Source organism: Centruroides vittatus, unplaced genomic scaffold (assembly GCF_030686945.1).
Source record: "Centruroides vittatus isolate TY-2023 unplaced genomic scaffold, ASM3068694v2 contig_1154, whole genome shotgun sequence".
Taxonomy (NCBI): Eukaryota; Metazoa; Arthropoda; class Arachnida; order Scorpiones; family Buthidae; genus Centruroides; species Centruroides vittatus.
Genome location: NW_027120741.1, coordinates 2247679 through 2268300, shown reverse-complemented (window position 1 = coordinate 2268300; position 20622 = coordinate 2247679). Strand labels below are relative to the sequence as shown.

The 20622-nt window shown below is 29.9% G+C and overlaps 1 protein-coding gene across 3 annotated transcripts in view; it reads left to right on the top strand.

Moving 5' to 3' along the window:
• The window catches only part of LOC136979337 (guanine nucleotide-binding protein G(q) subunit alpha), a 110766-nt gene extending 95009 nt beyond the window's left edge, over positions 1-15757 (top strand). For all 3 annotated transcript variants that reach the window (XM_067275293.1, XM_067275298.1, XM_067275286.1), the window contains exon 8: positions 13281-15757. In XM_067275293.1, the coding sequence (XP_067131394.1) occupies positions 13281-13363 (83 nt within the window). In that variant the 3' untranslated portion in view covers positions 13364-15757. The remainder of the gene's footprint in view (positions 1-13280) is intronic.
• The last annotated feature ends 4865 nt before the right edge of the window (positions 15758-20622 follow it).

Below are 20622 nucleotides of genomic sequence, written 5' to 3'. Positions count from 1 at the left end.
AAGATTTTGTATACAAACTACAGGCACGGTGCACACTCTTTACAAGAACATCTCTTGCCGGGGAGCTGAAATTGAGAAGGATGGTAGTGGCCTCACCAGATACGCCTAAGTTATTCGCTTTTGCGAAAACACATAAGCTCACACAGTCTCTTAGACCCATTCTAGACAAGGCCAGGTCTCCAACGAGACTCCTTGAGAGAGCGGTCCACAAAATGGCAACGAACCATCTAATGGACTACAATCTAATTGTCAAGGACCCCACAGAACTAATAGACATATTAAGGCAAACGCAGCTTACAGATGGGGCACTCTTCACTGTGTTAGATTTTGTCTCATTATACCCATCGATAAAGTTGGAACCATGTTTCTGCGCTCTGAGAGATCTCCTGTTGGCCAAATGCAGAACATCAACACATCGTAAGCAAGCCCTCGAGCTAGCCCATCTCATGTGTTATAATTCCATATTCCAGTTCAACAACAGAGCCTATATACAGAAACGTGGGGTACCCATGGGCAGCCCGCTATCAGGCGATCTGTGTGAATTAGTTCTACGTAAACTAGAAGAAACCATCATTCCGCAATATAGTGCTAACATAGTTTTATATAAAAGATATGTGGACGATGTATTCATAGTATGGAAAAAGAACACGAACATCATCGATTTTGTAAATCACATGAACAACAATCCGTACGGGTTAACCCTAAAAATTGACCAAACCTCTAGCAACAATGTCCACTTCTTGGATATAGATATCAAATTAAATGGAAGAGAAATTGAAACTGGTATATACTATAAACCTGGCTACATCCCATGGTTTATTCCAGCAAAATCAGCCGACCCATACACGTATAAAATTGCAGCCTTCCGGGCTTTGGTTAGAAGGGCATATACACACCCTTCCAAGATGAGAGATACTAAGAGGGAGCTACGGAGGATAGAGCGCATCGCGATAGCACATGGATACGAGAAAAATCTAATACGAAAGCTAGCAGGAACCTATGCCAAACCAAGAGATACGCAAAATACACACGGTAATCGGTTGCAGGAACAGACCAGCCGATACGCAGTAGTCGAGTACAACCAGCGATTAAAGACCTTAAACAAAGAAATCGCAACCAAAACGGGTACCAAGGTGGCATACAAAAGGTCACAAGATGTTTACAAATTGTTACGCAACGCCAAAGACAAATTGAACCCTCTTAGAGCACCGGGGGTATACAGTATCCCAGTAAGAGATGACAGAGTAGGGCGAGAACTGGTATACATCGGCTCCACGAAAAGATCAATACAACAAAGGGTCAAAGAACATAGGTATGATATAAGCCATCAACGGTGTACCACCGCCTTATCAACCTACGCCACAGATCCGGAAATACACGCTGACCTGAACAACGCCAGATTGATAAACTCAGCATTGCAAACGGATGACATCAGGGCCCTAGAGGCCCTAGAAATATACAGGGCCGGACGCACTGGAAAATGCATAAACACCAAAGACGGCAACACTCTGTCGCACGCGTGGCGTTACGTGTGTGACGAATATGAAAAAGGCAACGCGTCATAGCGCACGCGTATAGTCAAATTATATTCGAATATTTTGAAAGTTCCTCGAGAAATTAATTCAAAAAATTGGAATCCTGCTCTAATGTATTCTTTTGTTCGAATAACCTGAGGCAGTCCTCGGAGAGGACGAAAACGTTCGTTTGGACGATCAAGAAGTACCGGATATTAAGGTTAAACGAAGTGAGTGTGTATTAAGTTAACCGGTATTTAAATCAAGTAGATGTGGTAACCCTACAAAAAGAAATCACACAGTGTGAGGTCTGGAAGCTGTGGCCTCGAAGATCAATGGACTTCACATTGTGTGATTTCTTTTTATGGGGTTACATAAAAGTTAGTGTTTGTACCGTCATTGCCATGTGATATCACCAAGTGAAAAGAGCATATCATCACTGCAGAGTCCACTATCAATGAGCCCATGGTGCACATATTGAACATGTTAATGTTAAAAAATCTGTTTGAGTTCTTGCCCCATCTAGAGTTAGTTTCATCAAGGTGAGTTCAATATTTCTCTTGCAATGACTTCTTGTAGCTCCAAAAAAATATTATGAAATACCCTGTATAATTAATATGCTTATATTTTTTTAAGAGTACAGTAAAACCATGCTAATTTGGAATTTGCAGTAATTTAAATTGTTTTTTGCTTTGTGTATTTTTTAAAATAATGAATTTGTATACTCTAATGCAAACTTTAACAACTACATTACTTTACTTTTTAGGCAAGTGTGTCAGTTAGAAGGTAGAAAAGGAATCACAAAATTAGTTTCTTTTTTAAGCACAAACTAGTAAAGGTTGGCAATGACAAGAACAACGTTACCATTACTTTTGCATTGTAAAAGTCTAAAGAATACAATAGTTTGATAAAGTATACAATAAAATTTGACTTTATTAAAAATAACGTATACTTTTTGCACCATACAATATGCATTTGAATAAAAACTGTACTAATTTGGAATATGCTTTCCCCAATTAGTCTGAATTAGTGAGGTTCTACTGTAAATATTTTGATTATTATTTTCAATAATTAAATAAACTTATGAATTTAATTTTAATATAAATGGTTTTTAAACATTACATTTTAATTATCAAATGTGTTTTCTTCACATTTGATAATTATGAATTTCTAATTATTAATTTAATTATTAATGAATTAATTGATTATTAATAATTAGATCCATAGCATTTAATAGTTTAGTTAGAAATTTATTATGATTAAAGTATTAAATGCTTAAATATATTCTATTAATTAATTGATTTTCTAAGAGATTGGTTCTACAGTTTTTTTTTTTGTGTGTGTGTGTGTTTGCAACATACGACTTATCATCTTATGTTATGATAAAGTATGTTTTTGCTAAATTTTAAAATTATTATATCAGTTTTTGCTATGTATATGTAATTTAGGAATTTTCTGATTATCTAATTTATATCACTTCTACATAACAAATTTCATACCCTTACATTTTATGTACTTTGCTCTCACTTTTAGAATAATACATTTTAATTAGAGTAGATATAATACACAGTGATACCACTGTATCATTGGGATCAGCAACTGCAGTTTCAGTTATTTGTGGTTTACAAGTGCAGTGTAGATGCCAATTGTAAACTTGTCAAAACTCCATTTGATTGAGAAATTCATGAGCTTTTTAATATAGAGTGTAATTTTATTTAGTTTTGCTTCATCTGTTGAATCAAATGATGATTTTCTTCATTTGACCAAATTTAAAATATTTTTATTTAAGTTTTTTTAAATAAATTCTAAAATGGATTCTAAACCTAAAAGAAGACACGAAGTATTAACTATAAGTGAAAAAGTGAAAATTCTCAGTCTGGTTGAACAGGACTGGATTAAAAAGTCCCACACAATGTTGCATCAAGCCCTGCTTTTTCTTAGACCAGTCCTGTGGTTGAAATAGAAAAAACTCATTTGTGAACAAACCTGCTGGTATTGTTTATCAAGCAAAGAATCCTTGTGCTCTTGAAAACAAAAATAAAAAATGTCTTTCCATCTTCTGGCAGTACAATTCCAAGGCATGGAATATGGCTATATTCATTGAATGGTTTCATCAATGTTTCATTCCTGAAGTGAAGAAATATTTGGAGAAAGAGGGTTACCATTTAAGATTTTATTGATAATAGATAATGTGCATAATCATCTTTAGTTGCTTAGCATCAAAGATGAAAATGTTCAAAGGTGATGTATTCTTACCATCAAATACAACTTCATTACATTAGCCACTCAATCAGGGTGTCATTATATTTGTCAAAGCCTCATATACTCAACAGATATACAATATGATTTGAGGAATGATTAAGGCCACTCCTGATGTTGAAATTCTGGACTGTTAATTACATCAGCAACAGTGAACGATTTCTGTCTTCATCGAAGAAACAATAAATGAATTAAAACCAAAGATGGTAACATTATGCTGGAAGAATTTTTGGGTTGGTCTGTTAATGATTTCCAAGCCTTCCCTGGAGTTGATACAGAAGTAAGAGAGAGAATTCAAACAACAAGACAAATTGGTGGCAAGGTATTTGTTGATATGATACAGGAAGAAGTGATAGATCATATTGAAGGCTGTCACGAGGTATTGACAAACTAAGAATTAGAAAACCTCATCAAGTTGTCTACAGAGGAAAAAGACACTAAACCAGAACCAGCAGTGTGTACACAGCATTAACATCAGTTGTTTAATTAATTAATAAGGGAAGCCTTAGAACATCTTCATAATATGTTCCATGAAATGAAAAGGCTGAAGTGATAACTGTTTTTCACAATGTTTTTTCATAAGACCAAAAAAGTGTGTACTGTTGACATTCTCCAGTTGTCAATGTTGTCTACTCACATCATCCAGCCATTGACATCATGTATTCTTCCCTCTCCAGCTTCTTCGGATATTGTCAGAAGTTGAATAGTCTAACACATGCGATAATGATAACTATAGCTAAACATGATAACACAACTTAATGATAACGCTAATTCATCATCCCCATTCATTCTTTATTGTAGTAATGAGATAATCTAATAGCAAGCAAAATATACAAATTTTTTATATATATTTTTAATTAATAATCATTTTTTTTATTACTGTGGTCATTCCCTGTCAAGTGATCAAGGTCTCCAACTCAGTCTCTTCTGATTTCAATGAATTTTGGCACAAAGGTAGTAAGGACTTTAAACTAAATCATGCAAAATATTAGCTTTGTTACTTGATCCTGAGATATAAGCCCGAATGTGAATGTATATCATGCCACATCTTCATGTGCAGTTTTTAAATAGCCAACTTTGTTGTCCAATGATTCCTTGACTAAGAGCAATTACAGCATAAAACTTGGTAACATAGACAGTTTCAAGTGGACAATTCAGATATGCTAATCTTTATCACAGTGTGAGTAAAATTCAAATGTGAATAATTCAAATATGTTATCAAAAACATCTAATGGAATGTACTCTATTTACAAATCTTCACCAAAGTTTGAGTAAAATTCATTCTCATGAAACCGAAGCCATATTTCAATTGCCTGTGACTCTGGTAGAAACATTCTTTTATAGTCAAACTTTGGATTTTAAGACTATATAAGAAGAAAATTATTTGTGTAAAATTTCAAGCTTAAAGCTGTTATAGTTTTAGAAATATGCCAACTAAAAAATGCAAAAAAATTTGAGACTCAATTTTTTCCTGATGTACAGGCAATTGAAATATGACTTTGGTTTCATGAGAATGAATTCCACTCAAACTTTGGTGAAGATTTGTGAATAGAGTACATTTCATTAGAATTTTTTGTTAACATATTTGAATTATTCACTTGAAACTGTCTTATGCTACCAAGTTTTATGCTGTAATTGCTTTTAGTTAAGGAATCATTGGACAACAAAGTTGGCTATTTAATCACTGCACATGAAGAGGTGGCATGAAGTACCTTCACATTTGAGCTAATATTCTGCATGGTTTAGTTTAAGATCCTCAGCTACCTTTGTGCCAAATTTAATTGAAATCTGAGGGGGTTGAGCTGGAAACTTTGATCACTTTACATGGAATGGCCCATAAGTTAAGAATAGATACAGTGGAACCTCGCTTAACGAGTATAATTTGTTCCAGAGTCTTACTTGTAATGCGAAACATTCATTAACATGTTAACTGCCATCCGACCCATTGGCCGACATACTAATTAGGGCTGTACAGAGCCATCTGACATGCTGACCGATGTACTATCAATAATTAGGGCTACACAGAGCCATCCGACGGCCTGTCGTCATATAACCAATGTAGTTTCACTCAAGGTTAAATTATCCTGACTTCATAAGACGTTGTTTTAAATCCTAGTGGTGGCCTCTTGCAGACATCTATGAAGTTGGTTTCTGACTGTCAACCATCAAACCACCCCATGAGGCTCATGAAGTGGTTTGACGGTCAGCGGTTGAACCACTTCATCTGATAATGTTTCTTTTAAATAGTGAATAGTTAAAACAAGGGAAAAAATATTGAAAACTAGTTTAATTATTCTCTTTTGTTACATATAAAGTAATTAATATTAAATATCCTGTGGTCTTAGAGTCTCTGGTTTTAGGCCATACAATGGTTGGTCATCGTTGATTTTTTTTTTATCTTCACTCTACCGACTGTTATATAATGATCCTTCTATTTATATCATAATAAAATATTAAATATCAAATTTTCTCATTGTGGCCTGAAAAAAGCGGAAAATATCATATTACAGTTAGCCTGATAAAACACAAAATATCATATTACAGGTGGCAGTTAACGTTTTAAGTGAAACAATTTTTCCCATAGAAATTAATGTAAAATACGATAATGCGTTCCACGCCGAAAAATGCTCAAATGTTTTATGTATAACATTTATTCAAAAAAAAATTGTACAATATACATTGTTAAGGAACATGAATCATCATCAAGATTTTCTTCTAGCATGGAATGAACCATCCTGGAATGAGAATTCGATTTGCAGAAACAAAAAAAAATCACAGCTAATATGTTTGATAAATGCTCCAAACTCCAAACAATATGCCAAATTCTTGGGTTATGTAAAGGCTATAATTAAATATTAGAAATTAATTAATTTGACTAGAGGTAGGCAGTTATGTTTCCATCTCGTATTAAATTTAATAATTATAAATAGTTAATTTTTAATTCAGACATTTCTAAAATTTAATTTGGAATCAGTCATTAAATTTAATGACCCAAGAATCTGGCATATCGTTTGGCGTGTTTATTATATAACAGGCTTTGGTTGTTGATGTTTATAAGTAATATGTGTGAACACAAGTTTGGAAAAATGTGATCACAAGCGATGACACTAAGATGCTAGCGGAAGGAGTGCTAAACACAGACTGATGGAGCATGCTGCATGCGCACAATTCGGGACTTTCCCTCTCTTCATCACTTGCTTAATGAGCGATGAAGAGAGGGGAAGCAAACAAGCAAAACAAATTTTTACAATTTGTTTTGCTCATTATGTGAAATACTCGTTGTGTGAGGTATTTGTTAAGCAAGGTTCCACTGTATATGAAACAATGCAAAATACATAATAATATGTAACAGTACCTATGCTTTTTATTTTACCTCAATCTATCACATTAAATGCATGCATGAATATGGGTTTCATAGCTAGATAGCCGTGGCAGGCTTTGGAATGTGTCATCTGTTGATACATTGGTCTCACTGTACTGAATTCTGCCAATACAATTCTGAATTTTTTACCTTATAAATGAAGGTAATAATAAAATTCATTGGTTTAGAGAATATTCACTTTGTTCACTAACCATTTAAATTCAAATATATAGAAATAAAAGTTTACAAATAAATTTATGGGTGTCTTTCAGATCCAGGTCCTAGGCAGTTGTAATTATCTAGTTTGCCTACATTTGATTCCAGCCTTGTTTTAGGAAAAAATTTGAACATATCTTGAATAAATTTAGTAGTATAGAAAAATCAAATAGATTAAAAAAATTATTATTAAATCACCAACTGGCTTGATGAAATATTGCCAGACCTAGCAACAGTGCTCACACATTGTTCATCCATCACTATGCAGCTGTCCTGTTCCTACCAAGCACTGTTTCCATCTTGTAAAACCTTATTTTCAAATATGGAACAAATTATCTTCAAAAATGATAGAAATATTTTTAAAAAGCCTACAGATTACAAGTTTAAAAAAAAACTGTGTAAACTTATTACCAATTTAAATAATAGCAGTTATTACAATTACTGTATAATTTAAATCATTAAACATTTCGTATTCTATTTAAAAATAATTAACATGTCATTTTCTATTTATATATTAATGTTGAAGTTGTCAGTTTTGCATTCTTCCCCCCCCTTTTTTTTCTTTCTTTCTTTTTGGCCAATTTGGTTATTTGTTTTGAATAAACAAAATTTTAGTATGTTTGTATAATTTCAGCCCATATTTTCAAAATAGATTTTCTTCTTCCCTAATTTATATCTAAATTCTTGGGAAAATTTCTAAATCTGGAAACCTTTATTACAGTCTCCTGCATACTGTTTTGTTTTTAAATCAGTTGCTATTGGTTAAAATGAAGTTTTACTTTCGGTTTTGAAGTTTATTGATTTACAATGAAAGTGGTGTTATTATTTTTTTATAACATACATAAATAATTAGGCTTAGGGAAAAAACTTCTAAAAATACCTCCAAATTCATCTCTAGAGAATAAAAATCCCTATAAACTTCAAAAATGGCAACTTACTACCAAGTTGGAGCCCTCCAAAAGCAACAATGACCATATGTCACATGGTTCTCAGTGATGAATCACATGCACAGAGAATGCTCTGTTTAACTATGAAGAGGGACCCAACTTTGTTTTGTTATAATTTATTTATTTTGTTTAGATAAGAGTGGCTGTTTTACTCCTAACTAGAAAAACAAAACAGAAAAAACAACAATCTTAATTTGTAAATTTTTGTCCAATGAAGATTATACTTTTTTAATAAAACTGAAGACAAAATCTGCCCAAAAGGGACTACCATTTATTTTTTCTGTGTTCCAGACAATACACGTTCTTGGTGACTGACCTTTCTTTGTAGGCTACTTGTCCCCAGAAGTTAAAGTCCTTAAAAAACAAAATATATCCAATTAAAATTAAAGTAATTTCTAAAAAAGGAACTGGTGACATATGGATGTTTTGCTTGCATCCATCCATACCTTCATTGGGGATGTTACTGCTTTTGTCTACTAGAAACAAGTGCTGAAAAATGTAGATTTTAAGAAAAATGAAAATTCTACATATATCATCACCAGGGGGCAACTTTCTTAAAATCTACATTTTCCAGCATTTGTTTTTAGTAGATAAAAGCAGTAACACCCCCAATAAAGGTATGGATGGATGCAAGCAAAGACGTCTGTATGTCACCAGTTTCTTTTTTAGAAATTACTAATACAGTAGAGCATCGATTATCTGACTCAATTGGGGACTGGGGTTGGTCGGATAACTGAAAAAACGGATAACCGAAAAGTATGATAAAATACATTATTAGTATAGTATGTTAGTATATCCCATGTAATTAGTATATTAGTATATCGCTATTAACCTACTTTGCATTGAATTTTCATCGATGTTAAGCCTAACAAAATTTTTTTGAAATAATAATCGTTGTTATTATATCGTTAAAAATTATTTCTTTATTTTGCACAAAATAAATACAGTACTGTACTGTAAAAATATAAAAAAATGTATATATTAGAGTTATATATTTTACATAAAATAGGCCTATACATTAGAAAAAGAAGTCCAAAATTTTCTTTTGCTTTACAGCTGACACTCGTTTTTTTGCAGCTAAATCTCTCACACGTTTTAAAAACAGCAATTGGATAGCGTCGTTAAATAAAATTAAACCTTATTTAAATACTGGCCTCCCTCTCATGGTCGAGCCAGTGTTGCCAGCTAAAACAAGCAAAAATTTAACAAAAATAATATTAAAGTAGCCAAGACATAGCCAAATATTGTAACGCCACATGACTAGCGGACACTTGAATTTGCAGACTAGAACGCAGTCGGTTAACTGATGTGACGGTTGATCGGGGGTCGGATAATCGATGCTCTACTGTAATTTTAATTGGATATATTTTGTTTTTTAAGGACTTTTTTAACTTCTGACGACAAGTAGCCTACAAAAAGAAGTAGGTCGCCAAGAACGTGTATTGTCTGGAACACAAAATAAATGGTGGTTCCTTTTGGGCAGACTTTGTCTTCAATTTTGTTAAAAAACAATTTTGATGTTAGCAGTTTGCCATACTTTGATGCCATAGGTCACATCAACTTCTAGAATGAAGAAGGAAATAAAAATAGTAACAACTTAGAGACAAGTTAAAATAGTCTTAATGTCCTTTTTATGTACTGATGAAATATTGCTAATTATCAGGACTAGAATTGATGCCAACATGTAAATCGCAGAACTGCCAGAACATGTCACAGTTGCTGCATATCTCATTTACATTATTATATCAATAGATATAAATGACTGATTGCATCTTCTCTCCAGATCTTTTTCACATTGTATTTTATCAGTCATCTTAAATAAATATAATGAGTTCTACTATATTATGTTTATCTTAGTCCCAATTATACAGAACTGAGTTTGCCTTGGATAATGCCTTGGAAATTATTCAAGGCAAACATATCCATTAAGTATAATACTCTTTCTCTTATAATTCATAAAAGCTTTGCAGTGAATGTAAATACTTTAGTATTTTTAACTTATTGCTCAGCAGTACTGAGCAAGCCAATTGAAGATCTGATGATTGATGGAATTTAAGCATGAGTCACTCACCCCTCTCCAATTGCATACGTCCTTACTATTGTCAGTGTGCTATTAACTGTACATTAATAATATAAAAGCCATTATCTGTATGTGTGTGATTTTCTTATAACTGCTGCAATTTTTGTCCAGTTTGAAATGAAATTTTGGTTATATTCATTTTATGTTCTGGCAGAAAGTATAGGTTACTTATTTTGCAGAAATCTTTGCTGTAGAATAAACATTTTATTGATTTCAGATCGGTAATCACACTTAAATTGCAGTGACATCAATGACCTCATTTAGTTTGTGCTTGATGGCGGAATTTCCCTTAAGTTGCATTTTTAAATGCTTTGGCAAATGGCATATTTTAAACCTACTTCGTTAGATTTAAAATTTAAACTTTAAAAACAAAAGATAGCTGCATCGTGCAACCTTTAAAACAAATTTTTTAAAAAATCTTTCTATAGTGACCACTTGATGTTCTATGAGGGTTGTTCAAAAAGTTCCCAAACTTTATTTATTACAAAAAAAATACTTCACTTATAATTTATTTGTCAGGGTCCCCTTCAAAGTAGTCTTGTCCCCAACATATACACTTATCTCAACAGTTGTGGAATGCTTTTTCCAGAATGATCATAAGCTCCTCCATTGTTTTTTTTTCTACCTCTGGAATGGTGGCAAATCTTTTTCCTTTGAGCATGTTTTTTTAGTTTAGGGAATAGGAAAAAGTCACATGAGGCCAGGTCAGGTGAGTAGGGTGGGTGGGGAAGCACAGCAGTCTTGTTTTTTGGCCAAAAACTCACGAGTTTTGCGGAATGAATGAGCTGGTGCATTGTTGTGGTGAAAAAACTACTTGCTGCTCCTCCAAAGTTTGGGCCATTTTTGCCTGATTCTGTTTCTTAGGCATTTCAATAATCCCCAGATAGTACTTTGTGTTGACTGTCTGGCCTGTAAGTAGGTATTCGTGATGCACAACCCCTTAGCATGAAAAAAAAACAGTCAACGTCACCTTAACATTTGAGTGAACTTGTCGAGTTTTTTTGGGCAGGGATGTTTCACCCACCCTCACCATCAGCCTTGGTAATCAACTCAAAACTTTCTGTGAAGGATTTCCCAAGTTTCACACAGAATTTCACAGAACAATGCTGCTCCTTCAAAGAGCTCATTTCAGCAGATCTGATTTTTTGCCAAACCCCACTTCACATTAACAGCCATAACTAATCATTAAAACAAGATATCAACAAACGGGTTGAAACATGTTAGTTGGAAGGTTTCCACGGACACAATGCCTCCAAGCGGATTAAAAAAATAACTAACTGGAGGCACGCTATTCAAAAAGTTTGGGAACTTTTTGAACAACCCATGTATTATCCAATAGGAAGTAATGATCTAACAAACCCATTATTTAGAAAGTGTTATCTAACTAACATACATACAATTTATGTATGGTTTATCAATGTGGAATTAAAAATTGTTTAAGAAACCAAAATAATACTAAGGTGTATTACTAAATGAAGATGGCAAGGAAACCTTTTAAAAGACAGTAGTGTTTACTCAGAGTGTAGTGTATAAAGAAAGATTTTAATAATTTTTTAATATAAAGGCCATCATCTGTTTGTGAGTGTAAGTGAATTCTCTATAATTCCTAGAAATTTTATTCTGTTATTCTTTATGTTACAACAGATAGCTACTTAATTTGTAGAAATATTAGCAACTCTTGAATTTTTTGAATCTCTACTTTCTCATAAAAAGTATTTCATCATGCATTAAGGGGAAATTTCTAGTCTTTAATAAACTTTTACAAGTCTTCATCCTGAATATCAAACTGAGTGGGTAAAGGAAGCTTGTTGTGGTATCCCTTTAATCTGAAATGGTTGTGACTGTCTGTTTTATCCAAGTTTTCATTATCTGAGGTTGCATCAGTCTCTTGTATCTTGGATAATTGAGGTTATGCCATAATTATTTATATCCTATTCTATTTAAATGCACAATTGCCTGAAAATTCAATGAACACAGCTTTGAAGCAAGCAGAAAACTTACCCTTATAGCTATTAAAATAACTACTAATAGGAAGTTGTTGACCTTCAGAACATAATAGCACAGTTTATTTTGATTAATGATGGGTAGAATCAATGTATAATTGGCACTAGTCTGAACTTGTGAAAATAAACCTTTCAACTGATTTATCTTTGTAATAATTCATTTGCCTAGTAAAAACTGTAAATACTCCAAAAACATAGTTTTACTCAGTAATTATTCACTTTCATAATAATAATAGTAATGATTATGATTTTATTTTTTGTTTCTATATATAAAATCTTATAAGAAGTTTGTTTTGAACAATAATTAAAATATTTTAAAATAAAAATTATATATTTTTTTTATACTATTTCCAGTTTCTTTTAATATGTTATGTAAAATTAGAGGACCATTTTTTAAAGAGATGATTTGAATATTATTGATCCAAAATATTTAATGTATAATGATATCGCAGGAAATCTCAATTTATTTTTATTAAATATTATATCCTAAAAATTTTACAAAGTTAAATAATTAGATATAATTTCATATTATATGTAAAAAGCAAAACATTATATTTAGTGTATACAAACAATAATTTGATTGTAATGTCAATAAAGTTTTATTTTAAATCATATCAGATATTAGGTTTACATGAAAACCTAAATAAATATTTTTGTAGTTACTGCTGCTCTCTTATTATTGTAAGTATAATTTGATGTAAAACATATAATTGTTTTTGAATACCTTAATATATTATTATTATTCCAACTTTTAAGTTCATGATTTGTTTGTGTTTTTATTGTTGAACTAAGCATTATTCTTAAATTCTTACATTTTATAATCAGAAAATGAGTTCTAAATAAGCATATGGAAAAAGTTTTGAATTAATGATGTTTTTTTTTCTTTTTGTTTTCTTACAGACACAGAAAATATCAGATTTGTATTTGCTGCAGTAAAGGATACTATACTTCAACTAAATTTGAAGGAATACAATCTTGTGTAGGAAGAAATTTTCATGCATTTTTTGCAGACCTTGTCAACAATTACATTATTCATCACAGATTTCTATGTTGTCAATAAAAGACTATTTACTACAAATTAGGAGAGTGAAAACTATGACAAAATTGCTTGTACCACATCTTTATCAGATGAAGCACAAGTATATCATCTGCTCTCCAATGCATCACTTTTTTCATGGTGAAGGTGACTTTTGCTAAACAAACAGAGATGGCAATCTATTTCTTCCTCTTTTTCTCTTTTCCCTTTTTTTCTTTTTTATACATGCATATCATTGTATATATGTATGTTTTACATGTAAATCTGGCATATAGTTTCAACATGACAGTGTGTTGGAGTTGCATTATTTTGTTATATATAACAATTTTGTAAAATTGAGAAGCATTTCTAAGAAATGATAATGCTAAAATCTTTTGTGCCAAATAGCTTTTTCATTTCATTCATTTCATGATGGATATTTTCCTATTTTACTTTCAACAGAATTAATTACAATTTTGCCAAAGAAGAATTGTTCAAGAAACTAACGGGTTTGACAAATGCCCTAAAGGAATATACTAATAATCCACCCATTGAAACATAAGTCAAAGATGCTGGATATTAGTGTGAATATTTCCATGGGCAGTGAAATGGATGTGATTGACACCTCAGCATATCAGCATCTCAATTTGAAAGTTGCAGAAAATGTAGCTGCAATCTTCAGTTCTCTACCTAGTCATTACATGTAAATGTGGTTAATATATTAATGATCATCATTTTTACTTTTTTTTATTAACATCAATCAAACTATACTTTTAAGAATTTACAAAAGAAGAAAACAATTCCAATTTAAATGCATTTTCAGTGTGAGGACTGTTAAAGATGATGATAAACTATTATATTTAGTATAATATGTATTTTGTGTCAATGATATGTTTTATTTCACCAATAAAGTTATATTTAAAATATTTAAAGGAGAATATTATATTTAAGAAAGTTTAATTATTATGATATAAAGATGATAAAATTGTTCATATTATTTTATAGGATTTGTTACTATCTCTTCTCCAACTTACAGTCATGTTGAGAATTTAATTTTTGCCTGTTTTATCTCTGCTTAGGAAGAAAATAAAGTGAGAAAACTGTACTTAATTATTTCTTTAAGATATAATTTATCCTGAATTTAGTTGAAATATAACTAGTATATAATAAAGTACAGTTTGTTGTTGTTATATAATTTTATTATTATTAAAATTTATTATATTATTATCATCGTCATCTAACACTACTGTTGTTGATTATTATTACAAATAATTAATTGACATAATAAATGACATTGCTTTTTAGCAAGTTAGAAAAAAATGCTAAGTTGCACAATTTATGTATTTTGACACTGTTATTTGTTTCAAAACAGTTAAATTGTTAAAAATATTTTTCTTATAAAACAGAGAGCAGCTGTAATTTGTGAAATGTAATTTTTTTTAATGTAAAAAATGTTATCTTAAAACCTCACATGATGGAAGAGCAGCATTTGACTTTGGGCCAAGACAGCTGAGTTGTTAGCTATGCCCACAAATTGTATAAATTGTGTATGCATGAATGTATGTTTGTGCATGTATGTGAATATATGTGTATGTAAGTGTGTGAATGAGAGAGCATGATAATTTCATGCAAAGTGAAGATTCTCCTTTGAAGAAATTGGATGTATTATACACTAAGGAATTTGAAAATTATTGAGTAATGCAATGCATCAAATAAAATTAAGCAAAAACATAAGAGATTATTATTATTCAGAAGTATGTGCTAGTTGAATAAAGAAAGCATTCAAAACAGAAGAGATGCTCCTTTCTGATAACTGACATTGTGTTGAATATAACTTGCAAAACGTGAGATTGTTCTTCAAAATAAATTATGTACTGGTTTACCATGTTGCACAGAATTGTAACAATTGACAGAACTGGGAAATAAGACTTATGTTCTTGCTTGTTTGTGTACAAGCATACTTTTGCATATTTCCCTTTAAAATTTGTGCATTTCTAGTTGTCAAAAGCTGGACAGTTAAATCTGTCACTGTGAAACAGTGCTGAATAGTAATCCTGTAATCTGCTATACCAATAACAGATCTCTTCATTCTGTTTTATTATAGTGCTTTTTTTTTACAAACTATGTAAAATAGTTATGCAAACCACTGAATCATGTTTTCTTTATACCTCAATCTGTGTTGGAAGGGAAATAATAAGGGAAAAAGCACCTACCATTTGAGAACAGTATTGACATTTTCCCTCATTCCATAAAACTGGATTTCATTGTTTTTCAACAGTGTTTTATATAATATGCCATACGTTTTAGCTTGGATCATTCAATTTAAAAGCTAACAAATAAAAAATTATTAATAAAAAAGTGAGTGGTGAGTGAAATTTTATTTACTCTTATTAAGTGAAAAGAAAATTTTAATCACAAACAATAGACAAAGGAAAGATATTATTTATTTTTCTGTATGTTTACAACCTACAGAAAAATTTTAGTATTAAATATTTGTTTTGATAAGACAAACTTTTCAATATTATTGGAAATTGTACTTGATTAATAACTAATAATGAAATCTATTAAAAACTAATGATATATCAGTGGTGGTTTAGCTGCAGCTCTTCCCGAAACTTTCAGAAAAATTCAATCTGAACTAAAAGTTTTATTTAGATAATACAGTTTATTCAGTTTTTTGAAGAATGCACATGCTTTAAATCCAAATCTCTGTGGCAGACTTTTAGCATTAGATAAAGGCAAATTATACATAGTCTTGTTTATGCAGATAGAACAAGTAGTGAAGATAGGTTGCTGGCCAGGCTGAAGTTAGTGTAACACCAGAGAATGTTTCATGAAGACTTTACAATATATCTGTTTACATTTTAAATATTGTATTTTGATAACTACTAGTACCAGCTTGATGGTAATTTAGGCAAAACTGATTTTTTGCCAACCCTGTTTCCATAACAATTGCCAATAGAGAGCACTTTTTAGTGCTGCTACTCTTGTATGAACTATTTATAAACAACTTTAAAGTGCATTTACAAATATTCACTTTATTACTTTTATTTATTTTTTCTCCTTTTGAACATTTTTGACTGTTCATTTTACTGCTTCAGAAAGTTGCCTATTGCCTCATCCATTGAATCATGGTAGCCACTTTCTTACCTAGCTTTTTCAGTTATTTATGCAAATATTTTAATTTTAATAAATAAATTAATTAATTTTTATGATTTGTTTTATTAAAGTAAAATAAACTCTTGCAAATTTTTAATGCTGGTTAAAACTATTCATAAAAATATGTAATGTTTTATCATACAATGCTTAACTGAGAAATTCTTTCTGATTAATTTATTTAATATTATTAGCCCCGGGTCTTCTATAAAAAGTCTCATGAGCCACTACTGATGATACATATAAGTGACATACTTTATATGTACAATTTACATATATAATCAATTTCATTATTTGTCATTAATCAAGGAGCATAGTTTATACACACAAATACCTTCAAAAATCATTATTATATATATTATAAAGTTTGAAAATAAATTGCATATAGATGTATATTCAGTCATTTAATTTAAAAAAAGAAAAAATGTACTGTTTATTTAATATATAACATTATTAAAAGAATAATATTTTAATAAAATGATAATCTTTTTTCAGTTTTGAACTAAGAATAAATATCTAAAGACTTTAGTAGAATATACATTACTTTATTATTCCTTTATAAGGAATATTATATATTTTATTATTATTCCTTGTATAATTATTTGATTTCTTTTAAAATAAAAATAATAAATATCATGTAAAATAAAAATATTACAATAATAATATAATGTAAAACAAAAATTATTTTTTTGCACAGGAAGGAAGGAACTTTGTTATGCATTTCATAAATTTACCTTGATATTTCAGTTATAAGAAAATCTTGTATAGAAAAATGTTCTTCAGAATCAAGTAATCATAAACAGCAATTTTATTAAACTTCAAATATTAAATATTTCAAAAATTCATTAAATTAAAATTTACACAATAATTAAAGTTTTTAATAATTACTTTGATTACATTTTTATTATATTTTTGATTAACTAATTACAGATACATTGATATAATTTTAATAAATTTAAAATAGTTTGTTAAGAACCTAATAATATTAATAAACAAACTTTTCTGCATGTTTTTGGCAATTTCGCTATATACATACAGCAAATGTTTTTCTACTTCATTCAGGGTTCAGTGTCAGGCTTTTTATTGAAGATTTTATAGCTGAACCTCTCAATTTAGAACACTTTCTTGAAAGAAAAATGTTTGGCTATAAAATCTTTGATAAAAAGCCTGATGGTGGTCCCTTAACGAGGGAATTGGCCGAAAATGTTTGCTGTATGCAGTGCCATAACTAGGACGGTGTCCAGGCACAGAGCGTAGACCCTGGGGGCGCAGAAATGACCTGGATTAAGTTTTGGGGCATAGTTACAGGTTACAGATGCTCACACCGGGTGCATAAAAGGCTAGATACGGCGCTGGCTGTATGTATATAGCAAAATTTTTTAGAAATGTACAAAAACGTCTATTTATTATCTATTTAGTTAATCTCAATTAATCAATGAAAATAATCATTACCATTTGATTTTCAGAAAAATAATTTCGAATTACTAATTCAATATATTGGACAATATTTATAATTCATTTTCCAGTATTAAACCAGATAATAGATTTTACTATTAATATAATTACAATCTATGACATTATATTTGTATGCTTGTTTTTAGAAGCAAAATTATATATTTTCTTTATTATATTATATTTTAATATAATCGTTGTTTATTATTATGGTTAATTGTTTGATACTTTGTTCAATAAATTTATCTCATTTTGATCAAAATAAAATTGTTTATTTAAAAAAATTCTTTCAAAAAATTGATAAAACAATTAAAAAAATATATATATATATATATATATATTTAAATTGTTTTATCAATTTTTATATTTTTTAAATTTATATATATATATATATATATATATATATATATATAATTTAAGTTAAAATTCAGTTATAAAACATAAGACTAGTGAAAAATCTCACGTCTTTTTTCTTCCAATATCCATATTAAATCAGAGACCAAGACTTTAAAAACACAGCTATTTTTATTCAATGCAATGCATTTTGGATTAAATTCTCTTAATTCCTCTTAAAGCTATAAATTCACAAAATTGCATTAACAAAGTTATTTGATATATAAATTACAAATAATATAAAGTACAAAACACTAACCTTCTGACTTAATAGTCATTTAACTTGTTTTACCCTCATTTCATGTTTACAATTCCTTTTATAGTTGAGTATTATGTCATATTATACAGGAGTAATCTCTATTCCATGATTTAAATTTGCATTTTTGCTTTAAAGCTGATTTTTGCATTAAACAGCATATCGTAATAATATAATGTAAAAATAAGGTCTTAAGGGGTTAAGTCAGAAGGTTAGTGTTTTGTACTTTATATATCAAATAACTTTGTTAATGCAATTTTGTGAATTTATAGCCTTAAGAGGATTAAGAGAATTTAATCTAAAATGCATTGCTTATAAAGAAAGAATAAAAATAGCTGTGTTTTTAAAGTCTTGGTCTCTGATTTAATATAGATATTGGAAGAAAAATGACATGGGGTTTTTCACTAGTCTTATGTTTTATAACTGAATTTTTTAACTCAAAATAAAATTTGTTGAATCTGTGTTAAACCACATATGGAATATATAAATTGAAAATATTAAATTTAATCAAAAAGTATTTGCAACAACCTTATTGCTTTATAAATTAGTCACAATGATTCAGGCCAAGAATTCATTTAAGTGTGTCTAACAATTGAAGATGTTTATTGACCTTAAGTATATTTATAGATATATATATGTCTCCTCTCATACAACATGGCATTATTACAACATGGTTTGAGAATTGGTGTAATCCCCTGTACAACATGGTGTTCTTACACATAGTTTCACTCTAACACATTTTGAGAATTAAAGACATCTTCATATAAAAAGTAAAGATTTATAAGTGCAAATACTGTCATATTATATTGTTTTATTCAAGCAAGCTTGCTTGTTGACTCATATTTATCTATGGATTTTAGAATATTGAAATTTTCAATTTTGTTGCACCTTTTAATGTTCTTTAATTAATGTTGTTTTCTGTAATGACAATTACTTGTACAAGTATTATTCTTCCTTATTTTAGCTTTCCTGTAGACCAAATCTGGCTGATCTTGGTGATAGTGTTTAACTGAACCCGAACAATTGCTGCGTTTTGTTTTATGGATTAAATTAAAAGTTACTACATTAATACATTAAATTTTTAAAGATTTCTTATTCAAATGCAAGCAAATGAAAATGTCAATTTTATTTTTTTTTTTTAAAGTAGAGAGAAATCAATATATTGCTAATACTTCAGATTAAGGTCAACAGGAAAGCTCAGAAGATGATGATATTTTGCTCAAAAGAAAACATCATTTAACAGTTTAGCAGTGAAGAAAAGAAATCAATATTAACATGCAGTACTTTTGATTATGATTATAAGTTATTATTGATTGCTTTAATACACATATTCTCTTAATTATGAAAAAGAATGGTATACTTTTGCTAACTTTTGGAACCTAACCCTATGTTTTGTGCTAGTCCTTTGTTTCATACAGCACAATTTGCATAACACAACACATTTTTGGAACCTAACTACTATGTTATACAGAGAATATCTGTATATTCATTGATAAAAAAATATATATATATATTTTATGCACCAAGGTGTTGGAATTAAACGAAACTCTATTTGTAGTAACATACTGAAATCACTTAACATTATCATAACAAAGGAACAATATTTAGTGAAACAATCATACAGTTTAACAAATAATATATGTAGAAACTGGATGAGGATAACTAAAAATAACAGAAAACATGCTTTCTCTTTTTATCAAGCAAAGAAATTTAATCACTTGAAAATTTTTTGACCCCGTTTTTTAGGTCTTCCTCTGTTACAAATTAGAATAACTTAAGTAATTGTCCAAGTTCTTAAGTCATTCTAATTTAAGTGAACCAATATTGAAAACAACATATACAGATTTTAAAAGTCAACGTAAACCAATGAGAAAATATTTTAAAATAACAATAAATTAAAACAAGGTAACGTAACTAAAAATACATAAAATGTATCAAACACTATACTTGTGTTTGTGTGTGTATGAGCA